The following is a 23623-nucleotide window of genomic DNA, read 5'->3' on the forward strand; positions in this document are numbered from 1 at the left end:
TATAGTTGAATCATTGTTTCCACACTTCACAGGTAAACTGAGCTACATCAGGACAGAGGATGTCATGAAGTTTCTCTATTTTTACTCCCCCATATGGCACACACACCCCCTTTATGTCACCAGGGTACAGCACAGCCTCCAGTGTGGTAACCCAACAAAACACTTGTTAAACATTTTTCACATAGCTACAATATGGATGTGATATGTTTAGTATGTGTTCAGTCATGGCTGCCAAATGATGAATTTTTTCCAATTGCAATGAATTGCTTAAGTTAGATAGTTGGCTATTAGTGATATAATGGTATCAAAAACCTCAGGGTACAATAATACCTCTGTAACAAGACCACGGTATGTTATTTATTGTGGCATTAAAAAAAAACAAACAAACAAACAACAAATGAAGACTTAGGTAAGAGTGGCGCCGCATTTATTACTTTGAAAATCATAATTTGTGCAAAAATGTCTTTGGTGATTTTTCCCCGATACACTTTGTGATCTGTTAAGGTTGTGGGAAGTGGGTTTGTGAACACTTAAGAGTTTTTTGGCCTGGACAGATTCTACTTCTTGCATCTTTGTGAATCTTTTCAGGGTTATGATTTGCCAAGTGGCTCCTCGTGTTACTCTTATTCCACATCAACTGTGTCAATGCAGTGTTACTGTACTGTTTCCAATTCTATCCACTGTCCTTGATCCATCCATCCATCCATCCACCCACCCACCCACCCATCCATCCATCCATCCATCCATCCATCCACCCACCCATCCATCCATCCATCCATCCATCCATCCATCCATCCACCCACCCATCCATCCATCCATCCATCCATCCATCCATCCATCCATCCACCCGTCTATCCATCCATGTAACCAACTGTTTCTCAGCAGTGCAGTGTTCCAGCGGTGGGATGATCTGTGAAATTGCTGTCCCTACCAGAAACAGAGCACACCTGTCTTATAGCTCTGGTAAGTCCTGCTTCTCTATATGTAATCTTTATGTATTCTCCTCCTTTTATCAGTTTCTGCTTCATAAATCAATTCATATAAAAGTGAAAATAGGGTTTCATAACAGACTGTTATGCCCAGAACATAAAAAGATGGCAGCTATTGACATTCATCTTCCGTTGGTGACAGACAGCAGCAACAGAGAGTCATGTATGAATTATTTACACATTTTGGCACAAAAGAAGCAGGACCATAAATGTTTAAAGAGTGAAACAACCACAGTTTTCAGAGTGGTTGTTTCTGTTTAAAGAGCATAAGAAAACATCTGTGAGTGAGGCCTGATGCGGATCTCTTAGCTGCCACAAAGACATGAAAATGTCAAAATGACAACGGGTTTGCTGTGACTGAACCAGGACTGACCTGTTAACATGTAAAGTTTGATTAAACTGGAAAGTCTGACTTAGTTTCTGCTGCAAACTCTTACAGATTATCTTTAGAAAGCAACACTTCACTTGTACGCTGACAATGCAACTTTCCGAGCAGATTTTTAGACCAAAACAAACTCTCTGGCTATAGCTCCTTCATCCAAGAGCTCACACAACCAGGAAGCAGCTCTTCTCCTCCTGGATCACTGCAGCTTAACTTCTACATCCACGCCTGTTTTGCACCAATGTTCTGCGGGCTGTTTGTGGTTATTTGTACATTCCAATCCCACCTCCGTCTTCCATGGAAAGCATTAAAAATTTACATTTTCTCAACTTGTCAACGTGCTAATCCTGCAGAGGTAATAACTAGAGAAACTTTTCAGTTTTAGCTGGAGAGAGTGCACGGTGGCTGCCTGTTAATGCTGTGCACTGGGCCTAGTCAAGATTTGCAGACACCCCGAGGCACTTACTGCTGGGTTAGCGAGCTGTGCTATTGGGGAAGTCCAGGTCTGTCTGCTAGGAGGATTAAAGCCTCAGGTAGAGGTTTATGCTTAAATGACAGCTAGGGTTGACTGCACTGTGAGAGTGCTGGAGGACTGTGTGTCCTTTCAGCTCCATAGATATCAGAGACGAGTGGTTGTTTAGTCTGTTTGTCACAAGCAGCAGAGGTTCTCTGCTCAACTGGTGAGGTTTTTAGAGAGAGATGTAGACCGTCTGAGGGTTTGCATAGAGGCTATTTGTCAGTGTTAATGCTAATCACAGGCATCACTTAATACAGAGTTTCTTTTGTGTTTCAGAGCTTCAACTCCACACTGAAAAACACCTAACAATAACATCCAATGATAATCATACACTGGTTAAATTCAAGTCTTGCCAAGGGTATACGCCTTATTTCTGGACAGAAATATGCATAGCAAGGAAACTTTACTTCTTCACTTTCTTGAAAAGTTAACTTTATGTAACTTTGAGGTTCTGGTGATGTCTGAATGCCATGTGTGCAGAGGCTGTTATCCTCAAAGCTGCAGGCCTTGGTTCAAATCTGGCTTGCGGCTCCTTTCCTTGCTCCCTTGTTCCCCAGTGTCTGACTCTATCTACTGTCCTATCTACAGAATAAAAGGCCTAAAATAGAGCTCCAAAAAAAATAAAAATCTTGGATAATAAGAAGTAAGAGATATATACTAGCCAGAGACAGCAGATTTAAAACTCCACATGATACTAGTTAAACTGGCAATGTCAAAACCTTTTTGATATTCAGGTAGTTAAAATGATAGTCTCAGGCACTTAATGCTGGCTAATTTCCTTGTTTCAAAACCAAAATGTTGCCAGTTTTTGTTTCATTTTCTTGATGCATAATATTTTTAGAGACATTTTGGGAGGCATTTAATGTCTTTATTAGAGAATAGTACAGTGGATAGAGTTGGAAACCTGGAGAGACAGAGAGGAAAAGACATGCTTGGTAGAAGCCACAGGCCAGATTTAGATGTGGGCCACCTGCTTTGAGGATAACAGTCTCTCTACATGAGACAATCTGAAGGCTATTGGTGTCCCTCACCTGCAATTTTTGATGGAATCAGTCCTCTCCAAAGTAGGGATTCGCATTGGGTGATATACAATCAAACCTTCCCAAAATTTAAAGAGGAATATGGTATTGATGCCAGGTTTTTTAAAATCCTCTTAAAGAGGCGCTTATAGGCTAGATGACCGTGCACAGCAAGCAGAGTTCACGCCTCTACAGACACTTCATTCATACCTTTAACAAAATGCTTTAGGTCTAAAAACAGATGTTTTTTAAAGTTTATTAAGTACGAGTAACTCCTGTATTAAGTTCACAGGAGTGCTTTGAGTGATTTATAGTTGAAGCATTGTTGGAAAATGGATGGATGGATTAAATAAAGTAATCAGAAATGTACTAAATTAAAATCAAGTTTTAGTAATTTAGAGGACAAATGAGAAAAACTGTCAACTTTATACGACTTTACTCACTGAGGATGTTATCTCTGCAGAAAACCACTTCAGCCTGCATGCAGCCTTTTCAGAAATACTCTGCTCACTGAAAGTTAAGTGTTTACAGTAGTGATGCTTTTCCCAGTTTCCAATTTAAATGTAAACCCTGATCTACCACCCAGATGGCCCACACACACAGAGAAAACAAAACATCACTGTTTCTTTAAAAGGTGACAAAAATTGAGGCGTGATCAACGCAGACAAACAGGATGTGATGCCAAAGGGCATACACACACACACACACACACACACACACACCCCCACACAGACACCAGCTACAAAAGCTGTTTTAAAACCATGAAACCGTTCAGACAGACTCGATTGTTTGGCTGTCACAGCTGCAGCTACTTAGCTTTCCTGTTAGAATAAAGAAAAATCAATTCATACAATCTGAACTTTTTTCTTGTAACTCTCTAACTAGCAATGGCCTTTAAATGACAGAAGGCTTTTACTGCATTATTAAAAAGAGGCTCTGAGTCAACACTGGCCTCATTTCAATCTAAAACTTCTATCAGAGTGTGTGTTCATTTTCATACTTTGCTGTTTGGCAGTCAACATATGGGAAATCATTCAAGCTACATAATTGTTGTTTTAACTTGCTGGAATACACACACATAGAAATTCCTGACATTTGGAAACTTTAAAATTTGCTTGATTTATTTATTTATTTATTTTGGGAGGGCAGTCTAAAACAGTCTGTTTAACAACTAACGACTTCCAAAACTAGACTGAACTTCTTGTCCACTGGGATTCCCTTTTTGTCTAACCTTTTTGCAGTTCATTTTCAAAAACTCCCTAGAAGTATTCTTGCCTCAAAAGCTGCTAGTTGGCTTAGAGTCTTCCCTGAATCAGTGCTGTCTAAATAAAATGTCCAAATATTCTGTAGAATTAACTAAGGACACCAGTAATGCTGCTAGTTGGAGTCATCTGACATCTTCAGTCCTCTTGGTCTCAGTTAAATGTGTTGTGGTCTTCCTTTGCCTGGGTTCATGACGTTTGGTACGGGTGTAAATCAACAGGGCCATCATGGCACCATACGATATGATACGGGACAGGAAGTTACAGTACTATGCAGTATGGTATGATATGATGCGAAACGGTATGGTACAGCACAATATGGTATGAATGGTACAATACGATACCATACAATATGATGTGGTAAGGCACAGTATAATATGATGTGATGCAATGCGATCCAACATAATACCATACCGATAGGATACGATAGGATACAACACCATAGGATGGGGTACAGTACAATGTGATACAATATGATAGAGTTGAGAAGGTACAGTATGGGACAGTTCTGTACCATCCATACCATTCTGTACAGTTTAGTCTGATGTACGATCAATACGATATGATACAATACAGTAAGGAACAATACAATACAAAACAATACAAGATGGGCAGCTAATATTTTATCATAAACATATCACGAGATGTCAGACGACAAACAATGCATCAAAGGAGGCATAAAATAGTGGACTTTTCCTTCTATTTTGCTGCAGAGCCTATATCAGACACCACTCACATTACTTCAGCCATGAGAGGACAACATGAGACGATGCTACAACAAACAACGACCACAACTTTATTTTTCAATATTCTCGTTGCATTTGTGGGAAGTTACAATTTTGAGAGAAAGTGATTTTTACCTCTCATCTGAAACAATTGTGTAAGGGCTAAGAACTGACCTGACCAATCAGCGTCATTTGAGGAGAATGAGACGATATCTACAGATGGGGCTTTGTTGTACTGGAAGGCGGCAGTAATAGCTGCTGCCAGTGTAGTTATCAGCCCCACTAAAGCGATAGTGTAGCAGAAGTTTTATCAGAATTTGACTATATTTTTTTCTGAAAAGAATGGCAAACTATGTTAAGGGGGCAATGTGTGGATGCAGTGCAGTTTAGAGGGAGCATTTGACCAGGATTGTTGGCCTGAACTAAGGATGCTCCCAAGCAGCTATTTCCTTACTCAGCTTAACACGCATTTAAACTGTGTGTCACCTACTAGTCTAAAGTGGAGAAAATGCTCAGAAAACTGTCACAGGGTCATTGTGTCAGCTGGTAGATGACGTGCAGCTGGTATGCTAACCAGAACGTGGCTAAATTTAGCAACTAGCTCCACCAGCCATTGTTCCTCTTTGCAGATTAAGATCATGCTTAATGTAGTTCTTCATCAGAATATAACCCTCAAAAGCCTACGTACAACTTTATTTACATTTTCTAGTTCAAAATAATGTTCCTAGGACATGCTAGATGCTAAGCTACTTATTTCATGTCCAGTGAAGAGCGGGAAAAAATCAGGCAGGAAGGCAGAGGCTACTAACTGGGGCTACAGTAGCTTCTAGTGTTAGGAGGCGTCATTACAGTTATAAAAGAACACTTGACCAGGATTTTCAGGCCCATGTTTAAAACAAAAAAGAGGAGATAATTAGTTTAACAGACTTGCAAACTTGCACCAGCTACTTTGACATCCAACTCTAACTGTTTAGCCATCAAGTCGAGTGCATGCCTAGCCTGAACCGATAAAAATCAATGATAATCAGTTTATTATTTTACCAGTTTTTCAGCTAACAGTGTTAATCCCAATATGCCTTTACCCAAACAAACAAAAGTTCCATCAAGAGGGTGCAAGTCGCACCCAATGTATGTGGGCGGCCCTGGTTCAAGGTCCGGTCCAGTTTCTAGCATGTCTCGCCTGCATTCTCTTATCCCTGTTCCTGACTCCATCCACTGTCCTCCTCTCTAAAATAAAGGCATAAAAAGCCCCAAAATATATCTTAAAAGAAATTACGTTAACACTGCTAGGAATAAGTTTCATGAGCGCATAGAACTAAAGTAATAGAAATGTGTTTCTTAAAGCCAAAAAATGAGCTGAAACATACTCAAAGGTGGCCTGAAAACTCTGGTAACAGTTCTTTGTTGACAAATGATTATGAATTTTAACATTTCATGTAATCATTTGCTCCATTGTAGTTGATTAAACAGATTTAATGAGGGTGTTTAATGCATTTCAAAGCATGTTTTACTTTATTTTTGTTTTCCACGCCTTCATGTTGTTGCACATTACAATTAGCCTTGATTCTCCCCAGCTGTGAGCCGCTCCTCCATCTCTGCTCCACGCTGCATTGTGAGACAATAATGTCAATCAGTAGCACAAACAACAGACTGAAACTATACTGCATGCTTATTTTCCCTGACTAAAAATGAAAATTATGCACTAAAAACTCCTGAATAGAGCTGAGACACTGAATACATAAACTAGGGGGAGAATTTTATCTCTATTACATCTCATGGGAAGCATCGTGGCAGACAAAGTCATCACACAAACACTGACACATTGGGATCCCAAAGTGGGGCTGTGATGATATCGTCGTACAAGTGCTTAATTTTAATTCTCACTTCGTACTCCCTCCACTGTATTCAGCACTTATCTAAGCAAAACACCTTTCCACTTGCCGGGTCTTTCTTTGGGACACTGACATCTCTGGGCGGACAAAAATGGAATTTCACAATGGGTAGAGCTCGGCTGCTGCACTATTTAAAGGTCACAATAACCCAGCACTGATAAGCTGAAAATTGTGGCACCCACTAGGACAAAATACTACTTAATTTGTTGAATGTACCAGCAGAACAGAGCGTTAGAGCAGCTGACAGAGGTCATATTTTTAAAACAAGCGTGTTGAAATGTGACGCAGGCTGAAGTATTTCAATTTATTCTAATTAAAAGGGCAAAAATCATTTTAATAACGTTCTCACACACAGAATAGTCCCAACTCTGGACTCAGACAGTATCAGCCATAGAAAATCCATTTCATACCCCAAGGTTATGAGATGCTAATCAAGCCGTCTCATTAAACAGCAGAGGATAAATTCTGGTTAAGCAATAATGAAATGACTGTGCTGATTATCTTAATCATAATTTTTGCTGAGTAAGAAGCACATGACTTGAGCACGGTGCAAGAGTGTCATTTGTTTACACGTCAAAACGGGGCGGGTACAGATGTTCTTGCTTTTTCTTTCTTTAACTGAGATCAGCCTTGTTTTCAAGGTTTAATCCCTTCAGAGGAGATTGAGGATAAAAAGTGATGGTGAGGTCAGTGGAGCAAGGAACCAAGGCCAAATATCTTTATCCCGGCAGGCTGTGAAATGACAACACACCTAATGTGCATTTTACAGAGAGTGGTGCACAAAAACACACATGTCTTCACCTTTTTGAAGGATGCCTTGGCCTTCTCTGCAAGAAAAATGTATTTTCAAATAAAATGATAAATTTGCAGCTTAATTTTAACTCATAATGCTATACTTGAAGTACAGCTGGGTGATGCACTACATGGAGAATTTTGAAACACCTGGTTATTACTGGACTCAGGTGTTTCTGATACAGGTGAGTAAAATCAAGCCCCTAGTCATGCAGCCTCTGTTTGTAAACATTGTGATCCCTGCTGGATATTCCACAATCAGCTGTAAGTCATATGATTAGAAAATGGAAGAGTTTAGGCACCACAGCAACTCAGCCATGAAGCTGAGGACCATGAATCACAGAGCAGGTCAATGACTGCTAAGGCGCATGGAGCGTAAAAGTCGCCAATCCCCTGCTGATTCCACAGCTGACGACTTCTGAACTTCAACTGGCATTAAGGTAAACACGATAACTGTGTGGTTGGAGCTTCGGGGAATGGGTTTCCATGGCCAAACAGCTGTACTCAAGCCTCAAGTCTAATGCCAAGCATTGGATGGAGTGGTGTAAAGCACACCAACACTGGACTGTGGAGCAGTAGAAATGTGTTCTGTGGAGTGACAAATCATGGTGCTCTGTTTGGCAGTCAGATTGGAGTCTGGGTCTGGTACATGCTGGATGAACATTACCTGCCTGACTGCACTACGTGGAGCAGGGATACTGGTATGGGGCTATTTTTCAGGGTTTGGGCTAGGCCACTTATCTCCCACGAAGGGCAATCTTGATGCTTCAGGATACAAGGACATTTTGGACAACGCTATGCTTCCAACTTTGTAGCAACATTTTGGGGAAGGCCCTTTTCTATTCAGACGACAGTGCCCCAGTGCACAAAGTAAGGACCATAAAAACATGGTTGGTCCACTGGTCCACACAGGGCCCTAACTTCAACCCTATAGAGCACCTTTGGGATGACTTCATAACTGCGCTACAGAATGAAGGGGCACAAATCCCCTCAAAAATGCTCCAAAATATTGTGGGAAGCCCTTTTAGAAGAGTGGAGGCTGTTACGGCTGCAAAAGTGGGCCATCTCTGTATTAATGTACATATATTTGAATACAATGTCATCACAGTCTCTGTTGGTGTAGTGGTCAGGTGTCCAAATACTTTAGTACAGATAGTATATATCAAGTTCTAAAGCTATATCTATTAGTGGTGTAAAGATAAACCGATATGAGTTGGTTAACTGATCTTAACATCAAAGGTCCGAGTGCATCGGTGGGTAGAGCCCTGGATCAGGAAAAAGAGAGGCATGAACTGGTCTTTGGACTGATTTTAACATTAGAGATTGATTCACTGAGCCTCTGCAACTCATTATCATAGCCTACATCATATCATCATATTATATCATGCTTTTAAAATTTTTTAAATTTTTTGTGAAAGCAAAAATTTTAATAATCAGTTTGCACCGGATTAAATTGAATCGGACCGAATCGCATCGGATCAGACCGTTCTTTTTTTTGACGATTGAATCGTAGCCTGTGAATCAAGATTCGAATCGGATCATCTTGAGAAGGAGAGATTCACATTCCTAATATCAATGTATTTTCTAAACTACGTTACATATAAGAAAATTCCTTGAACTGATATGATGATGTTAAAATAAAAAATCCCAGCCTTTGGCTCACTTAGAAGATGTCTACAGTAAGGACCATCAACAGCAGTAACAGTTCTATTTGAAAATGCTTGGTTTGAATAGGGAGTTATGATTTAATTTGGGTAGGATTTATACTCACAGTAAAAATACAGATGAAGTAATAAAAAAGTTGTAACACCACAAAATGCATCCAAATGTGTAATCCCCTTTAATTAGGATTTAATTAACTGATAGAAATTTTAGGTTATATTGTCAGCCCCGGGCACACATCAGTCCACACAGAGCACACTGAACCAAACAGGTACAAGAACATAGAAAGCATCCATTTCAAATTACGACGTAATTGCGAGTCCTAATTGTAAATCTTGCCACTATATCAATATTAAGTCCCATCCTGTGGCACAAGCCACAGTCGATCAAAGGGTCACAGAGGCATTGCATTGCTATGAGCAAAGAGAAGTAAAGTTTTGTGGTTGAAAGCCACAGGATTTCAAATAACATCACACATCCTTTCGAGAAAACATAAACCTTTTAACCTCTTGATATACTCACTCAGAAGAAGCGAATAATACTCACAAAGTCCCTCACAGTAAAAACTCTACACTTCTAAATACAACCTTCACTACTAGAACATTCTGCTTTAAAATTATGCCATTTTACAGGGAGGTCTGGTCCAGTATTCATCCTGCATCAACTATATATGTTCCTTTATCCGCTCTGCAGCATTAAGCTAAAAATAAATCCAGGTGCTGATGACTGTAAGTGAATTTATTATTCGTGTTGAAGATCAGTGTGACACATACAATTTACTACTGCTTTGCAGATGCCTAAAGGAAGACTGGGAGAGGATTTTGAGGGGGGAAATTAAAGTGTAAATTTAATATGCTAATCAATATATTATGCCAGTAAAATTTAACACTCTATAAAGTGATGTCCCTGAGGACAAAGGGGACATGGATGAAATATCAAGTTGATGCATCCTAAATGCACACAGAGATCTGATCTGCACACAAAAAAATATTTTTCATCTTTAGATTTCAGGGGAAGGGTAGAGGGGGCATGGCCGAGCCAAACTGGGGCCCGCAAAATCATGGTCCATTGTAAAGCTAAGCTGTGGAATTTTATATTTCAAAAATATATATGGAAATATTTTTCTAATTCATTTGTGCAGTAAGTAGCCATCCTAAAAAATGTTAATCCTTTTAAAACAGAATTAAAATAAATTAAAAATAGCTAAAATGGGTTAATAATGGCCAAAAATACTGGAAAAGGTGATGAAATTGGAGTTTAAAAGTAGTAGAAATAGGTTAGAAATGCCAAAAATTGGATAAAGTGGCAAAAAAATAAACAATAATAGCCAAAATGGGTTAAAGTGGCAAAAGCGGGCATATTAGGTGGTACAGGGGGATTAAAAAAAGTGTCTCGAATGGTGTTTAAGTAGCAAAAATAGGATGAAAAATTGATATAAACTGGCAAAAAGGGTTTGCAGAGGCAGAAGTAGGCAGAAATGGGTTAAACTGGCAAAAATGTGAGATGTTTAATCGTGAAATGTGGCTTTAAAATGGTCAAGAGGGGTTAATATTGGCAATGATGAGTAGCAAAGCCAACAATAGGCGGAGAGTGGCAAGATTTGGTTTAGAAGTGGCAAAAACAGGCAGAAAAAAAAAAGTGGTGGAAAGGGTTTCAAAACTTACAAAAAATGGGTTTTAAGAAGCAAAAATGTGTTAAAGTTGGCAAAACTGGTGGGAAAAAAAGTGACGACAATGAGTTGAAATCTGGCAAAATTGGTGTAAAGTAGCAAAAGTGTAAATTTAAAAATATTCCACGTTTTTTTAAAGCATCTGGAGACCTCTTTCAGTGTCTCGCAAACCCCAATGGGGTCCTGACCCCAACGTTGAGAACCACTGCCCTAATGTATCTCTTACATCACTAGATTTATAAATCAAAACACACAAAATTCTCAGATCTGGCGAGTGTCATTTACTGCCATACTGCTGCTATACATCTTTCAGAATCAGCAGCTACAGACAGCTTCTGTTTATAAAGTGTCAGATAAGAAAACACACTTACATAATTTCAGTTCTCTAGTTCTGAATCCGCAGGCCCTTATCTGACAACATCTAGGGAACGTTACAGATATTTACACAACAGATTTGCCAGAGATATTAATGTTGCATAATTTGTTTTTAGCTCAATCTGTCACAAATTCATGGCAACATGTTTCTGTAAAGGCTCCTGTTGGATGTGACAGACCCTGCAAACCCTTCCCCCCTACAATAATCATAGCTGCACATCAAAGATGCAATTAATGTTCAAAAAGATTAGATACAAGATTTTCAGTGGATTACATTTCATCATATTATACATACATTTCACGGTAAGGAGTCCAGATTCAGATTCTTGTCCGTTTATGGAGAAATCTCATTATAGAATCCCTCAAGGGTGTAATCTTGTGGATAATGGATAAATACAAATGTATGACCACCTCATTACCTACTGCATTTTTGTGCTGACTTGACATTATGTTCAGGCTCGAACATCTTTAGGTGGGTAGACAATACTAATATCAATTATGCTATGCATCATATTATTTAGATTTAGTATCTTTTGCTTATTTTAAATATTTATAAGCAAGAAGGTCACTAGTTAGTCTAAAACATAGACTGATTATAACATGGCATAATGTTAGCCATGTCAATAACTGGTTTCTGTAGAGGCTTTTTGAAGCAAAACAATGGACGTCAATATTTGGAATTTCTTACCCTAAAAATAATTCCATCAAACTAGCAACAGAAGAAGACCTTTAGATGAGGGGGATCAGAAGCCTAGCATGTCGGTCAGCTGAGGTTTGCCTCAATTTATGCAAATGAACAAATTAATCATAGGCTTCATAAAATCACAGCAGTTTAGTCACTTTAAAAAACACCCACCACTGTAGGGTTGTCACAATACCAGACATTTAAATTTCAATGATAATATTATATATTCAAAATTTTTACGTTTTGGCACAGCTTGCAATGCCCCATGCTGAATACTTTAACATTTGATTGGATGCAAATAATAACTAACGCGCCAGACAGATTTGTTCCACACATCCATCTGGAAAACCTTCCATGGACGGCGTTTCCATAGGGAACTGTATAACACGAACCACGGCAACTGTAGACATGTCAGAACACGACTTTTGTCATTTTGAGACGGGAGCTTTACAAAATGGATTCACCAGTGAGAAACACCAAAATGGGCAAATCCATTTGCTTTGCAAGGTTAAATAATAACTGGGTTTAGTCGATTAGTCTGAGGTCAAGAAAATACCCATAAACAGTCGACATTGCATACTACATGCAGCAGTTGGTAAACAGTGTGAAGTCGGTTGGCTAACGGGGCTAACGTTAGCAGTGCTAGCCCCGCTAGCCCCGCTAGCCTTGGCTCCTCTTTGCAGATCTCCACATTCCTGAGCTGAATGATTTCACTTCCTGCTTCAGTTTTAAAGGAGTATAACCTAATACAATCCACAAACAACTTCAACCCGACTTTCTAGTAATTTAAAACAGTGCTATGAGATGCTACCGCTGCTATCAGTTCACAGTTGTTTATATCAGATTTAAAGACCCTGCAGCCTGGCAGTAGCCATAAAGCACACCTACAGTGGCTACGAGTGGTGGCTGCTGTGTAAGTTTAGTGTTTGGCTGAAATTGTGTGCATGAACTGATAAAAACTTTAAAATTTAATTAAGCCAACTTGTTATTCTGGTGCAAGGAATCCAACTTAAAGTGTTTAGCCGCCTATTGCTTAGATTCCTGATCGTAATATGGGTGCTTATGGGGATTCCATTACTTTTGAGATCAACCTTTAGTGGACACTGAAGTAACTGCACATTCTTTCGTTTTAAATTGGCTTTATTTTTTGACAATCAGGTACCCACTTAGGTTAAAGCTTTACTAATGTAATGAAAATGTATTCAAATACATGTACATTATAATTAGGGATGGGACCAATCCGATCCAATATCAGTATCGGGTCCGATATGGACGTAATTAATAGATCTGATATCTGACTGATGGCGCCGATCCAAGTGACTGATCCAAATCCATCCTACAGTTTGCGGTAGACCATGAACACACCACAGTCTAACACGAGACAGTCTGTGTGTAACTGAGCTAGTATTAGTTAGGATGTTCTTAGCGGTATAATTACCCAGTAGATTAAACGTTAATCTATATTTAGAAGGGTCAAAACTAGTCTAAAGATGAGAGAACACAAAGAAGAATGGGTGTGACGTTAGCGTGATAACGGGCGGCGCTAGTATTGAAAGCTAGTGCTGCTAGCGCCTTCGTTCCTCTTTGCAGATTAATATCGTGCTTTGATATTTGGCCTCTTTTCACTTTGAATGAGTAGTCATATGTGAGCTTAACCCTCGACAGCCAACATACCACTTTATTTCCATTTACTCCTTTGGAAAACTATCGCTAACTGCCGTTAGCCGTTAGCCACCAACAAGCTACTGATTGTTGACATCGGGTGAAGGGTCAGAGAGGAAGGCTGTGGCCATTAACAGAAGCTACAGCGGTCTATAGTGGCAGGAGGTCCGTTACAGTTTAAAAGAGCATTATAGACAGGGATTTCAAGCACGTGTTCATAAAAAATGATAGGTAATTAGTTTAACCAACTAGTAAATCAATGTTTAGTAGTAATTCAAATAAATTTGTTTGGAAAACATTTAAATTCAATTCTTTTTTCTTTTTTTTTTTTTTTTTTTTTTTTTGCTTCTTAATAAGAGGAGCTGGGTGGTTTACTACTGCCTCATGTAACCTCACACATTATACCAACAATTATAATTGTTTATATATATATATATATATATATATATCGGAATCCATATCAGTATCAGCACATATTTATCGGAATCGGATCGGTGCTGAAAAAAAGTGGATCGGTGCATCCCTAATTATAATATGGAGATGGCCCACTTTTACAGCTATAACAGCCTCCACTCTTCTTTGAAGGCTTTCCACAAGATTTTCGAGTGTTTTTGTGGGAATTTGTGCCTATTCATTCTGTAGGGAATTTATGAGGCTAGACACTGATGTTGGACAAGAAGACCTGGCTTGTGAGTTCATCCCAAAGGTGCTAGATGGGGTTGAGGTCAGGACTGTGTGGGTCAGTCAAGAATCTGTCAAAAATTACAAGCAAACTCTTGCACACTGTCTTTAATTGCTCAAATCTGTTAGTAATGTTTTAGTAAAAAGCATTAGTGCAATTTCCACCATGTGCATGAGTTTGCGTGCAATCTGACGAAAATAAAAAACAGATTTAACTAAAAAAAAAAATTTGAATGTGTTCGAACAGGCCTCACATGTTTGAGTTCACAGCATCAGAATGGTATCAACATTGTTTGCTAGTATTATATTACAACTTAAAATTATAGCATGACAACCCTATCTTAAAAAAATATATACATAAAATGACACGGTTTTATATAACGTGACTAAACTGGTAGGAAAGGCACAGGTGGAACTAACAACATAATGAACGCTCACATTAAGGTGTGTCGGTAAACCTGCTGAAGAGCCACAGTCCTGTAACTGGCCCTTGAATCTCAGCCAGCATTAATGTCATTAAGAACAAGTGTGTATTTCCTGCTCTGACACGTGGAAATGTGGCAGTGAAAACGACTTAAAGAGTACCATAAAGAATGATTTCATCAGTACAGCTTGTTCCACAGCGTGATGACATTAATCTCCAACGTGTCACCTCGTCAAATCCGAAACCATGCAGAAGAATTCTCCCAAGTAATAATTTAATTACTTTGAGTTTAATTACATTGCAGCATGACGGCAGCTGTAAGCAAGAGTGAGCACAGTTAGACTGCTGAAAGAAGGGATTTATGACGTGTTAGACGCCACACCAGCCACCAGTGACAGGACGTATGGACAGATGTAACTGGATGGTGGATGTTAGGGACAAAAAGTGAGACTCTGAAATGAAGTAAAATAAAAGCAATTAGTTTGTGTCTCTCAGAGGAATCAGGTGTCAGAGCAAAAAGTTGAATATACTGATCAGTGAAAACTCTCAGCATTTCTTATCTGTGCAGCCAAAATGTATTTTCCCAAAGAGACATTTTGGATTAAATGTTTATCTCTTTTCTAGTCTCAAGAACATCAACTAGAATATAAAAAAGGTCTGCAGTTTGTGCTTTTTGATGTGCCATATAGCAGTCTGAAAGTATTTTATATGTAACAAATATGTTAAAATGGATTGAACTGTGCAATATGTTAAATCAATCAATCAATCAATCAATCTTTGCTTGTAAAGCCCAACTCATAAACATAGTTATCTTTAGACACTTGAGGGCAGGTCTAGACCATGTTCTTCGGTGTATTATTATAAAGAGCCAGTGTTAATCACCGAGTGCACCAGCAGGTGATACACCTGATTGTAATGATTCTTCCGAGTCAGCGCTAGAAGCAATGACTGACTTAAAGCTCTACTCTGTGCAGCAGCTGGACTTAAAACATCGTAAATATAAGAAAAACGGTGGCAGTACACTTTGTTATCAGATGTATTAATGAGAGGCCATGAAGATGAGGGAGACAGACAGCCATGTGTGATCGGACAGTAAACCTATCAAGTAACAAGGACAGTCAGCTGATAGAAAAGCTTTGTTTTAGCAGTTGACCTCTGTCTGAAAAACAGAACAATATCTTCTAAATATGCTACAAGGTGTGTAAGGAAGAAGCAGGGAGCTGTCCACACCCTGCAGGTGCTGATTCTGTCAGAGTGCGCCGACCTATCTCTCTCAGTAGGCTGTGTCATAATAATCCATTTTTAAAAAATACTATTTAGTAGGGGTGTAAATGTACAGAAAAATTTAGGTTTGGTACGTATTTCGGTTGCAAAGTCATGGTTCAGTACTTTTTCCATGCAGTAAATAAATCAAACAAAATACAGAATGCGGAAATGAGGGACAAGAGAAACAAAAAAACAAAAAAAAGGAAGACAGATTTATGGCTATGTCTCCCAATTCATAGGATATGGCTATAATGTCAATAATGACAGTAGAAATATGTGAAGAATTAGAAATAGCAACCATGATGGTTAGTAACAGAACAATATAATTATTAGCTTTAGCAGCAGGATGATAAAGAAAGAGACAGAACAGCTAGGGCTGAACGATTGGGGAAAATAATCTAATTGCAATATTTTTTTAAACCCTATACTGTAATTGTGATTTAATATTTGATTATTTCCTAAGTTCCTCATCTCATGCATTTTTCAACATAAACAAGCAATAATTTATTTTACCATATTATAACCAGTAAAATATGATCATAAAGCAGGGCTGCACATTTTTGAAAATATATCTTATTGTGATGATTTTGACTCGTTTTGCAAATCGGATATGAACTGTAGTATTTATAAGAAAATTACAATTTTTTTATAATTCTCATATTTAATAAGAAAAACAAAAATGAAAGGAAATAGAATGACTAGAATGATTGCATGGTATGTAATGCATAACATCTCTGCTGTAAAAAAGTTCTAAACTGGTATTTTGACACAAATTTCAGATCAAATAAATATTGCACCTTCAGGATATATTGTGATTTAATCTAATTTGCAATTAATTGCCCAGCCTTAAGAACTACTACTAACAATAATGTCAGTTAAAGTAGAGCTGCTGTTAGATTCAGTTTAAATGTTCTAGTAATGATAATAGGATGTTGGCAGATGGTAGGATCCATAGCAGCAAGCCTTCAATGTGAACACAGGAACAGTCATGTAAACTGATCATTGTAATTCTAGCACTAGCAAAAAAAAAAAAAAAAAAGAAAAATAACATTTTTCAACTGCTTTTATGTCAGCATGCTGTAACAGATTATTATCCCAGACTCTATTCATTCAAAGACTTTGCCCTAAACTTCAAACTGGGAACATTTAAGTAACACTACAAAGTTAACCTTTAAGACTGGCTGGTGTCCAAACTGCACTCCATACGTCCAACTGAAATATGAAAACTGTGCCATTTTGGTGTCAGGTAAGTGTAAAAAAAGGCGTTTAATCTTTTGCTCAGCCAAATACTTTAAAATATCTCCTCCTTCTGCGACAAGCTCTTGATTAAAGAACTTCTTCATGCACAACCATTAAGGGAAAGTGCAGTGTTACCAAGATGTTTAAGATAGTGACACTGCACTCTTGTTGGGTGCTGACTGTGCAATTAAACCACAGGAGCTGCTCGGACAACTGCACCGTCCCTCTGGACAGCACTGCTTTGCTTACTTTGCAGGGCCAGCCCTCCTATATATATTCATTACAGCAGAGCAGCATGGTGAGTTAGTGCATCGAACCTTGGGTTTTTTAGTTCAGACCTTATGTTTAATATTTCAAAATAACTTTTGTGTTTTTTTTCACTCTAGGATCCATTGGTTTTCATAAACCATCTAATCAGGAGTTTCTCACACCTCAGACACCAGGTGAATACAGGTTTAGAAACCCTCCATCTTTCTTTAATCATTTAGTATTGCTTCCAATTTATTCTCCAGGAGGAGAAATCAGTATGCTTGACATTACCCATAGAAGAAAATTGAGATGCTTGTCTAAGAAATAAGACTTATTACAGGTACTGTAGAAAATCACTTTACTTTTATCCCTCTGTGTAAGGGTGAGCCATACTTTGAAAGTGTTGCTGGAAGTTGCAGTTCAAGGAAATGTCAATTGTCACAATTAAGAAGTTCCCTCAAACATTAAATGGAGTAACAATTGGACAGAAAAAGCACTTAATGAGGCAGAAACACAAGGACAGAGCGATATCCCTGAGTCATTGTGGGTTTTCTGCTCCCAGCGAGCTTTCTCAATTGGCATTCTTTATAGATTTGAAATCAATTTAATAGACTGAGGAGTTCCTGAACACAGCTTAATTACTTTCTCAACGCTGATCCTGAGGAGGAAACAACAAATTGATTTCCATGGAGCGTCCTGAGGGGCTCAGTGGGCTAAAGTGCACTGCCTGTGATCCTCATGCTCAGCTAAATGTTCCTAACAGCCTCTTGTCTTAGCTTTGTCCTTCCCTAATAACACAAACAGAACCAACAAACTAAACTCAGACTGTCGTTTGACTGTGGAGAGTCTCTGTTTAGCTGCACTGAGTGCACAGGGAGGGAAGACTTAACCAGAAAGACTTGACCTGAGAGTAAAAACCAACACTGAGCATTTGTTGAGGATCTCTTCTCAGCAACTCAGAGTGCTCATACTGGCAGCGATAATTAGAGCAAAAAATCACTTCAAACTAATGCCTCATGACAAAGAGTGTGACAGTGCTGATATAAAGAAGAATGGAGCACTGGAAGCTTATAATACAGCAGGTGTTGGATGAGCTGAAACAAAATCTAAGATCCTTGGTATGGATTTTTTCAACACCGTCATCACTGGTGTAAACAGCCATGTTGTGTTGTGGTGCACACGCAATGCCGCCGGTAGCATAACAAGGTGATCTGTGACAGACGGGAGCTCAGTCTGAGTCAGTCATCAGCATGTTTCACTTTGACACTTAACCCTTTTTGACCTACCATAGAAGGCAAAAATGAAAATAAAATTAAACTGTGTTCAATTTGCAAAAATAAACTATTTAAAGTTGTGCAATCAAATCTCCAAGTGTACCATGAGCATACATATGTTTGCAGAAGACCATGTTGAAACAACAAGTGTGACTCACGACCTGCATGAAAACAACACGATAGGTTTCGTGCAGACAAAGGTCATCCCGTACACGTAAAGTAGGAAGTGCTGTGAAAGGCAGCGGTCTGGAATATATTATAGTATATTGTCTTTGATGTGTGCGCTTTTTAGTACATGTCTGCAAAAGAAGGAAGGATACTTCTGGAAGAAAACAGTACTCTGAGACACATTAGATGTGTGATATGCTAGTGTTACTCCTCTGGTTTTATATGCAAAAGAATTATTGCTCTATCTCATTTTGTTGCAATTCTTCTCGCAGTTAGAAATAAAATAGAAGTATATATTTTTTCTTTTGTTTTATTGAACTGTAATTTGAAGTGTTTTGGAAAAAATAAATCATTTATCTTATTGGACCAAAGAGCTTGAAAAAAGGCTCATTGCTATTTTGATATTTTGTTATTGTGAGAATTTAATTTGTGTGTTTATTTATTTTGTTTAAAATTTCTAATACAAGAATTTTGAGTAACCTTATCTGAGTGTGAATATTGATATTGTTTTTTTTTCTGAGTTAGTTTAGCCTTATTAGTTCTTATGTTGATTATGAGTTTATTCTAAACTGAGTTTTAAAAAATAAACTTGTGCTACATTTATTTTTCATCTCTATTGTGGGTAAATTTGTCAAAATACAATGTATCTGTATCTCTTCTGCCTCTCAGCTGTAGAAAGCAGGGACCCCAGGTTTGGCAGAGTGCAGAGAACACACTACTATGATCTGGTACCAGATTCAGGCAAGAGAATAAATGCTTGGACTAGAAGTAAAGACTAAAAGGTGAGGACTTTTAAGAGACTAAAACTAGACTAAAACTATAATGGGTAAAAATGACTAAAATGTGACTAAAACTAAAAGGCATTTAATCTAAAGACTAAGACTAAAATTAAGAATAGCAGTCAAAAATAGCACTGTGAAAATGGGTGGAGACAGACTCATCTTCAGCATCAGTCAATCCTGAATCTTCCTTCATCTCTGTGCAGAGGTGTCGATGTGTTTCTTCCTTCTTTAAAAAAATCAGGTAATAACATCTCTCCCTATATCACTACTCTGTTTTAGCTACAGTGTTTTAGTGAAATGTGTTATGGTTTTCCTCATTTGTAAGTGATTTGCATAATATCCAGCCTTTATTGTTTTTTGAAATGTTTTCTTTTGACTCTAAAAGCCACCATAATAAAATAGAAACAGTAAAAATCCACTGTACTGTACAGAGCCTTGAATGGACTAGTGATATGACACTTTTTTAGTCTATTTGTCTGAAGGCACACGACATACCGGGTTTATCTGTCCTCTCAGAGCAGGAATAATGATTGGTAAAACGACTACTATGTGACTAAATGTTCTGTTGCAATCAATGTTCCTGGTGTCCTTATTTCCAGCTGCCTGTTGCCTGAGTGTGAGTGCAGGCTCATTGGAGCAGGTTGTTCTCTGATTACAGCAGCACTAAAGCTTTTTGGTTCTCTAAAAGCAGCTGCGTGTCTGATGGAGCAGCCTCATTAGGCAACATTTCAAACTGACATTGCATAACTCACGACAACGTGTAGTGTGTCACACAGTGATTTATGGTCACTGTTCCTCTCTGTACCCTTGGGTGCTTTAGTCCTGCAGAAACTTTGTTTTTTGATGACTGTGTCAAAATAAAGCAGACAGGTCTGATGACTTTCTATTAGCCTGTTGGAGGCTCAGCGGGATTTTAGGAGCAAAAATAATGATGTGCAGGGGCTGAAGCAGACAGAGAGGGCCAGTCGGATGATGGACAACTACAATTACTGAAACAATATCAAACATAAATAAGCGTGTTGTTTTTCAAATGCAGCTGTGCTTCTCCTAAATCTGGCATTGCATCTAATTTGTCTACTGAAAGATGTCAGACTTCTATAACTGCTAAATTTCATTCGACATAAAGTACAGTAACAGTCCCTGAGGAGGTTCCCCTGGTCACATATCTTACACTGCATAAAACACGTGGATGTAGCTTTTGATAACACCTAATTACTTGCATATCCTCCATTAATAGTCCAGCGTATGCAAGCATTGTGTCATTTTTCTGTGCTACTTTTAACCCATTATTATTCCTCTGTGTCACTCTTTTTATCTCTCCTGTGAAAACTGTGGCTCCAACCCCACAACGTAAACTGTCTGCTCCTTCCTGCTATCTACATATACCACTGCCAACCACAGGTATGGTTACTATAGTAACAGCAACTGACAAAAGTGTACAAACATGGTAGAAGCAAGTTAAGGTCTGTGTCCAAAACAGCATACTCTCTCACTGTACATATGCTGTCACGTTGAGTATGTATTACTATCAATTCACAGCAGGCAATGTTGTGGCTGTTTTAGCTTGTTGCTAACTTAGCTAATGAGCATCCAACTTGAAAAACATAAATTACAAGTAACATGATGTGGATATGACAGACTTTTCAATATGGTGAAAAGGCATAGTACCCATTAGCTTGCTATAGAGTATGCAGTACAGTATACAGTTCGAGTAAATTACTAATGCCTCATATTTAGTGTGATAAATAAGTAAACCAATCCAATATAGGCTGCATGGAGCAATGCCACCAAAAGGCCATGTTTAAAGCTGTACACATCTACGCCAAGCATTTAAGGTGCAAAAATAAAACATTCTTTATTCTGATGCTACTTTTTTTCCTGAAAGTAGTCAAATATTCAGGCCAAAATAAAAGCTTAAACAACTAACAGTGAAACCGCAGCAGGCAGGAATAAAAGGAAAGCCTCTGTCTAATGCAAGGATGAGTGGTGTCAAACCCGCTCACGTATGGTCTGTTTTCACAAAGTGGTCCGGCTCTGTTCAGTACAGTTTTACCATAATTAAGCACATTAAACTCTGATCTTTCCAGAGAATCTTCAGCTGATGTCAGCCCAGCCTCGCTTGCTGTGACCGGACATACGTCTCTGTTTAGAGATCAAGATCATTTGCTACAGCTGGTTGTTTGGCTCCCAAATGGCTCTTTGTTACCAGTTTTTGCTTTAAAAATGTGGATTAAATAAAAACAAACGATGTAGGAAAAGAAACTGGCTCTCAAATAGGTGCTAGCTACTGTGGTTAACATCAAAGTGCAGTTTCGTAGCACAGGCTTGTCCGTGAATGGCACATCATCACTCAGACGCTTACCCATATATGTTAAAGTGACTCAGCAAGCCTCTTAGCTCAGTTCCTCATGACTCTTTTCTCACTTTATCTAGAATGACAACACTAGACACCAGTAGGACTGCAGGAAAAGTAAATTGTGATAATGATTGCAATGTTACAGACATACAGTATATTGTAATATATGCATATATATCTAAATTATATAGACATACATGGTATCAGGAGTTAAAATATATTGTACATTTAAAACAAGTAGCCAAGCCCTAAAGCACATCCCTAGTTGTTGTTTTTATTCTAAATTGGGGCTGTCAAGATTAATTGCATTAATTACTTTTAATTAAAAGCCACAGTTAGTGTACTAATTTTCACAATCACAATTAACAATCACAATCCCCTTTTCCCTTTCAATCCATACCAAGTTTCTTTTTGTTAAGTTCTTGTTAAATATTTGATCTACCAGCTGGTCTGTGTCCAAAAACTGAAGTCACTTGTCTTAGTTTAGGAAAGAAGAAATCCACAATAGTATTAAAACTATTTTGAATGCAAAATAGTGGAATTAAAAAAAAAGTGATTTATAGTGATTAACTGTGGAAATTATAGGTATAATAAATTAGCTGAAACAGGAGGGAAATTTTGCCCTCATATATACTGAGACTACATATATTTAAACATTATGACATAGATGTGGGTATTGTGTTTCTTACCTTTGGATACTGTTGGACTGGAATGAGAACTCTTTCAGACAGCTTGATATTTTTATTGCTGATAATATCAAGGTATTTCTTCATGTCACCGTCTTTTCTCATTTCATCACCTTCGTGCTTTTCAATCTCTGCAGAAAAACAAAATAGGAGAAAAAAGAAAAGATGATAATCAGGTTGTTATGAAAGTGAAAACACATCAGTCAACACTTTAAGTCTCCTTTGGATCCAGCAGCAGCAGCAGCAGCAGCAGCAGCGTGACAGCCAAGCGGTGTAATACGAGGCTGGGGACACATTAGGGCAAATTTAACTGTGCATTGCATCACAGAGTGAGTATTTAGGCGATTATTTTGTGTCTCAGCTGTAAATATGCTCACTATGCAGGCTTAATGATATGAGATTATCCTGCTGACTCCTGATACATCTTTCACATCAGGGTCTGTAATCTCATGATCCAGTAATTCCAATCAAAACAACAACAGAGGCGAACAGTAACACTCCGCTTGCTGTGCCTCACTTCAGTGCAGACTGAGCTCTTGTGGCCCGTCAGCAGTCTCTGATCCCCAGCACATGACTTATCCTGATGGTGGATTAGACGAGTAAAACGTTTGATGTTATCAGGAAAAGTCAATTGGGGCGGTTAAGATTAGATCTCGTATTAAGATCATATTTGCATATCATTGGTTCCAATCAATCTGCTGGATTTCTCCCCCACAGTTTGTAAGACGAGCGAATTTTGTGCAAATTGGCATAATAGTCCTCTTGTGTATCCCGGCTTTCTTGCAATAAAATGAGAGATGAGTGGTAGATATTAACTGTCTGTTTCAGTATGACAGGAACAGCACAATCCCTGGACACACAGTATTG

At 38.4% G+C, this 23623-nt stretch overlaps 1 protein-coding gene across 1 annotated transcript in view; it reads right to left on the bottom strand.

Moving 5' to 3' along the window:
• khdrbs2 (KH domain containing, RNA binding, signal transduction associated 2) overlaps positions 1 to 23623 on the bottom strand; it is a 194470-nt gene that overhangs the window by 129738 nt on the left and 41109 nt on the right. The window contains exon 2 of the mRNA XM_041789997.1: positions 22760 to 22887. Within this exon, the coding sequence (XP_041645931.1) occupies positions 22760 to 22887 (128 nt within the window). The remainder of the gene's footprint in view (positions 1 to 22759; positions 22888 to 23623) is intronic.

This window comes from Cheilinus undulatus, linkage group 6 (genome assembly GCF_018320785.1).
Source record: "Cheilinus undulatus linkage group 6, ASM1832078v1, whole genome shotgun sequence".
Classification (NCBI taxonomy): Eukaryota; Metazoa; Chordata; class Actinopteri; order Labriformes; family Labridae; genus Cheilinus; species Cheilinus undulatus.